Below are 6,000 nucleotides of genomic sequence, written 5' to 3' on the forward strand. Positions count from 1 at the left end.
CCTACTGCCTGTATCATTCACCACACTTCATCTCATCACGCAGGCATTTTATCATCTCACATCATCACAATGGTGAATATAGCACAATGAGATTTTTAGAGAGAGAGACCACAGTAATTTTGTAATCTAACTGTTCTAATTTATTATTATTGTGATTAATCTCTTACTGTGCACTTAATTTATAAATTAAACTTTATCATAAGTATGCAGGCATAGGAAAAACATAATATATACAGAGTTCAGTACTATCCACGGTGTCAGGCATCCACCAGGGAGCCTCAGAAGGTATCCCTGAGGATAAGAGCCAGGGGAGGACTACTGTAGTCAAAAATCATATAAAAATATAATGACTACAATTTGGCAAATACACACTTTTTTACTGTATATCAATTATATCTGAATAAAGCATAAAATTTAATTCTAAGTTTGCATCTTAGAAAAATGTAAATTAAAATAAATAATACCTATCAAATCAATAGTATAAAATTACATGAATTAAGGTAATTCAAGGGGCTTCAACTTTACCCCTTGAATTTTTAAGGGGATTTTATTAGGCAGATCTTTCTAGGCCAGAATTTAGGCCAAGAGAAGCCAAGGCTTCAAAATGAAATGAGGTGTTTGAGGACAGCGATCATACAAAATGCCAAGTTGGAAGAAGTAGACTAAGGAATTTCAGTATTACTCTGTAAGTCTAGGGAGCCATAGTATGTTTCTGAGCTGCTTTGAAAACACTGAACAAAGAGCAATGAGAGACACTCTGGTAGTATTATATGGAAACCAGAGGTTAGACTGATGTGGTGGCAGAAGGTACAGAAAGGGAAACGATTTAAAGGATTTGGTGACAAACAGATATGAAGTCATAACACTGAAATGAAACCAGGTACCTACCTGAGTAAGCTCATAGGCTCTGTAAGCCAAAAGTGATGTAATTCTATTGGCATTCTTTGACACATGACATTCATGCTTTGGTGTTGGGTCCAAAGCACTTTTATTTAATATAGATTCCAAACTTTTTACACCCATGGGGTCGTATATACTCTTTATTTTACCCTAAAATAGACAAAACCTTTTAAGTTTAAGACTTAAAGTTTAAGACCTAAACTTAGTTATTGACTATATATAACATTATAAAACATACATCACCTATGACAACAGTTCTTTCCTTTAATACCTGGTAACACTCAACACCTTTTATCAATGTTGAAGCAGTAAAAAAGACAACCATGAAAAAAAAGTGCTGTTTGAATTTGCTTAACAAGGAAATAAAAATTTTATTTATAACACCATTCACTAGCCTAAATGACATTACCAACATATTACTCTTTTCATTCCTTTCTTTGGAAGGGAAATCAAATAGATCAAAGATGGCAAACCACTCTCAAAAATATATACTAAACTAAGCAAGCTCTGAATTTAATTTAATCAAACTCCTACTAAACACAGGGCCAACTAAAATCCAAATCAAATGTTGTCCTTGATATATAAAATGTAAATGTTAAAATTACCTTCATTATTTTAAAAATAACAACATCGCCCACTGCCCCAGCTTCCAAAGGATTAGCTTGTAATAAATCAGCATACCTAGAAAGATAGATACCTAGCGAAGAGGGAAAAATTAAAGAATTTGAATAAGGGCACACATACACATACACACACACAAATTCCGGTTTTAACCTAATGATGAAAGATAAAAGGTATGACATATTAAAAAAAAAAATAATGACAGTAAAGATAGCTGATATTTAATGAAGACAGAAAAAGCAAAAACAAAAAGAACCAGAAAAAAGCAAAAACAAGAAGAAACAGAAAAAAAAAAAAAAACCCAAATTTCTCAAAATCACCAGGACTAGACTGACTTTAAGAAAAAAAAAAAAAAAAGAGAGAGAGGTAATTTCTGATCAATTTGAAGTATGCAAAATCAGAAACAAAGGGCAAAACTAGTTTTACATTATAGAACCTGAAACTATCCTCTTCTAGGAACATAACAAGGCATACATGAATTTAATTTTCAGGAATGCAGCAAAATTAAATAATGTATGTTCCAGTAGCAACTTAATAGTAGATAAATGGGAAAAAAAAAAAAGATTACCCATGGAAGGACTGCCAAGAATTGTTATTTTGGACTGGCCCACCTGTAATCCTTTTTCACATATGCTTTGGACCTAAATAAACAAAACAGTTCATCTCACGATCATTACATTAAAAACATGAAAAGATAATTTGTAAACTTGCTCTAAATAAAACCCAAGCTTCTAAACTATGTAGGTTCTACATTAAGGAATTATATATATATGACAGTTTATAACTAAATATCAATGTGAAACTGGCTTATGCTTCCAATGTAACCATAGCTGGAATCCATTTTCGTTTATACTAGGTGTGACAGATAGTCAAAATTCATGCCACTCACATATATAAACTTCCCTTTTAGAGAGAATTAGAGCTGGCAAAATATTTAAATAAAACTTCCACCTAAACATCTTCAATTGAAGGAGAAAAAAATGGTTCCCAGCACATATAACAATATAGAAGATAATCTATTTTAATAAAGGGAAGTTTATTCATTATCTAGCACATCCTAAGGAAAGAAAACAGGTTTGGTCAGAGCATTTGAAAAGCAAATTTAAAGCAAAAGTACATCTGAAAAGCAAATCACATGACAATGAAATACCTTGCCCTACTAAATCATTTCTTCCATTTACACATCATATCATTTATACTAACTTATAAAATACCAGTTTATAATTATCAAGTGTATTCTTACATTCAAAACTAGTAACTTACAATGGAAATATCTTCAAATCGTTTAAGAGTTCACTCACCTGGTATCGATCAACCATAAGAAATGCATAGGATTCCGAAAGTTCTTTATCTAAACGACCATCAAACTTCAGTTCTCTTCGCTTTTCTGTGAACTAAACAAAATTAAATCTATAACAACTCCTTAGTATGTGATTATGTCTTTCAAGCTAAGATCTTCAGTAATTTTATTCCTAAGAAATCCAAAATATAACCAAAGTAGAAATTATGTTTTCTCTCCCTGTGATTTGTGCTTCAATTTTTTTCCTCATTCTAACTAGCTCTTTACCTCATAATAATCAAATAAGCATCTAATGTTTATCAATTTTAACTAAATTTCTATTAAAATTTTACCACATTCCAAATCTCCCACAAATTTTTAAGTTCATGTTTTAGTTACCTTTGGATCTCTCAGTTTACTTAACATGATGAACTGCATATAGTAGGTGATTTAATAAATCTCTGCTGAATGACCAACTTTTGGACTATAAACTCAATTAGAACATGGAAAAGGTTTCATTTCTTTAATACTATAGCCTCAATGCCAACTATGTAAGACAAGCTCCATATGTATTGCCAGGATAAAAAAAGCGACTTTGTCTAAGTATAACTAAACTGCAAGTCACCCAAAACTGACTTTGACTTTTAGATACAAGAAAACAGATACATATTCAAACTATGGAGCTCACATCTAACAGATTTATATGCAGTATTCAGGCCATTACTGATGTTCAGTAATATGATTAATCTATCATTAGAGTAAATTTTCATATAAAATTAATTAAAGTTAATAAATAACCCCTATCATACCATGAAACCACAACAAACTATCAAGGTTTTAATTTTCTTGGGGAGCCAGTAACGTCACAGATTCCCTCAAAACTCAATTCTGATAGCACTGGGTTAACCAACACACAAAAGTACAGAATTAATAGTATTTCATGTGCATTAGGAAACAATAAACACATAAAATATTGCTAAACATCTCATTTATATTACCTCAGAATTATGCATTCTGGCTTTTCCTAAAAATATTATAAATTTGTACATGAAACTTAATACTTTGTTTATACTTTTCCACTAAGAATTTCTACTAGTGATATTAAGAGAATTCTACTCCTAGTCAGTAATTGGGGAAAAAAATTAAGCATATCTTTAAAAAATACACATTTGATTTCACTAATTATCTTCCAACGGAAACATAATACAGATTATAAATTTCATTTAATAAGCACTTAAAAGAGCAAAGGGCCTTATAAATTTATAATTAGGCCATTATACAGTAAGCTATTCCTATGCTTAAGATTAATTTTTAATAAGTTATTTTACATAATCGAACATTAATTTATCCAGATAAATAGTGATACATCAATATTTAGAAGAAAAAAGATGTCATTTAAAATTTGTTCTCCTTTCCATAATTTGGCTTTCCTAAGAATAAGCATTTTTAAAGAAAAGGAACATAAACCAACTTCCAGGCTATTAACTGGTTCTAAAGAATCTTACAATAAGCACAATTTAAAACATACCTCCTTTTCCAAAAGTTCATTATGTATCAAGCAAGCACGTTTGTAGTTAAAATTTGTTACCGAGGTTGGTTCAAGGTAAGATGAATGAAGAATATTTAGAACATCTTCGAATTCTCGAGAGCCTGGAGTTAACGGCTGAAAAAGTGCTAAAACAACAAAAAAATTAATTTTAACATTATTCCATCTTAAATGTAGTCTCTTAAATTTTGTGGTTTTTATAGAACTTCTAAGAGAAGTTGAAAAAACAGCACCAAAGTTATCTTATTTTGTGATATTCAAAAGAGATACTTATTAATTCACTGAAGGAAAATTACAATCAGTTGTCTACATTGATCAGTTTCTTCAGCAATGAGCAACTGTCATTACAGATGAAGAGAAGGTTACAGTTTTGCAAACCTTAAGAATGCTACATTAGGCAAGCTAAATTGCTTTAAACTCTCACAAGAAAGAACCTGTACATATCCTCAACTTGTCTCCACTTCTATCTTATGTTACACTGAAATAGTATGTCTAGGACCATTTATTTCAGCAAACTAAATGTTTACAGCATAAATGAACGCATAAAAACATTTAAGACACTTAGGTGTCCATAAAATTATTCTATTTTCTTTTTAGAACTAAAGTTAGAATAAAATATGCTAGATCCATTGGCTTCTTGTATTACCAACAAAGTAGTAGAATATTTGTTATGAAAACGTAGTAAAACAGAAAGATGTAGAGCTTTGGAGTCAAGCCTGGACACAAATATCAAATCTAGCATTTATTAGCTTTGTGGGAGAGTCTGGGTAATCAACCAAAAATAAGTTCAGTTCTCTCATCTATAAAGAACCCTAGTCATTCTAATAACCACTAAATTCTACATTCCACACATGAGACAACACATGAAAAAACCTCTAAGCACAGGACCCAGTATAAGGACTATAAAATTGTTCATTCTCTCCCTCCTAAAACTATTCCACACCCCCACTTAATTTTTAAAATACTTAAAGTCAAATATCTGATTTGTTCGATTACTGGTCTAATAATTTCAAATTTCCACTTCATGCATGAAATAGTTTAACTTACTAATTTCAAAAGTCTAAACATATAAATGCTCCCCAAGCCAAAAAAAGGAACCACTTATATTTCACTGTATATAGAAGCATCCATAGAACTTATGTAATACTATATTTACCTTAACTTCTTTTGAGATACTATTTCTTAACAGTGAATAAATGTCAGTCAAAATACTTTAAGGCTACTACTAAAAACAGTGTTCTGCTTATACATATTCTTAAAGATACTAGAGAGCAGCTAATAAACTGTTTACTATTTTCATATATAGCATTAAGTTTTAAAGGACATGATGTCAAATAACCTATCCATACATCCATTTACCACACTACGTATATATTACAAAAATGTCTGTAAAAATGTAACATTCAATAATAAAATGTATATAAACAGTTCCTACTACTTTGGGCTCCCACATTAAAGCAAAGATAAAGCCAACGTACTTATGATGCAATAGACACTAACTTGGGATAAGCAGGGGGGAAAAAAATCACTCAAAAAAACATACTATTAAATATAAAAATATGAGGGACGCCTGGGTGGCTCAGTTGGTTAAGCAGCTGCCTTCGGCTCAGGTCATGATCCCAGAGTCCTGGGATCGAGTCCCACATCTGGCTCC

General features: G+C 31.2%; 1 protein-coding gene across 4 annotated transcripts in view; it reads right to left on the bottom strand.

Moving 5' to 3' along the window:
• Positions 1 to 6,000, bottom strand: part of LOC111144056 (family with sequence similarity 208 member A) — a 52,992-nt gene that overhangs the window by 39,775 nt on the left and 7,217 nt on the right. For all 4 annotated transcript variants that reach the window (XM_022498142.1, XM_022498144.1, XM_022498141.1 and 1 more), the window contains exons 2-6: positions 4,329 to 4,474; positions 2,823 to 2,915; positions 2,090 to 2,162; positions 1,506 to 1,597; positions 889 to 1,050 (exon numbers count right to left, since the gene is read on the bottom strand). In XM_022498142.1, coding sequence (XP_022353850.1) covers positions 889 to 1,050; positions 1,506 to 1,597; positions 2,090 to 2,162; positions 2,823 to 2,915; positions 4,329 to 4,474 — 566 coding nt within the window. The remainder of the gene's footprint in view (positions 1 to 888; positions 1,051 to 1,505; positions 1,598 to 2,089; positions 2,163 to 2,822; positions 2,916 to 4,328; positions 4,475 to 6,000) is intronic.

This window comes from Enhydra lutris, unplaced genomic scaffold, assembly GCF_002288905.1.
Source record: "Enhydra lutris kenyoni isolate GAN:26980312 unplaced genomic scaffold, ASM228890v2 scaffoldscaffold10, whole genome shotgun sequence".
NCBI classification, from domain to species: Eukaryota; Metazoa; Chordata; class Mammalia; order Carnivora; family Mustelidae; genus Enhydra; species Enhydra lutris.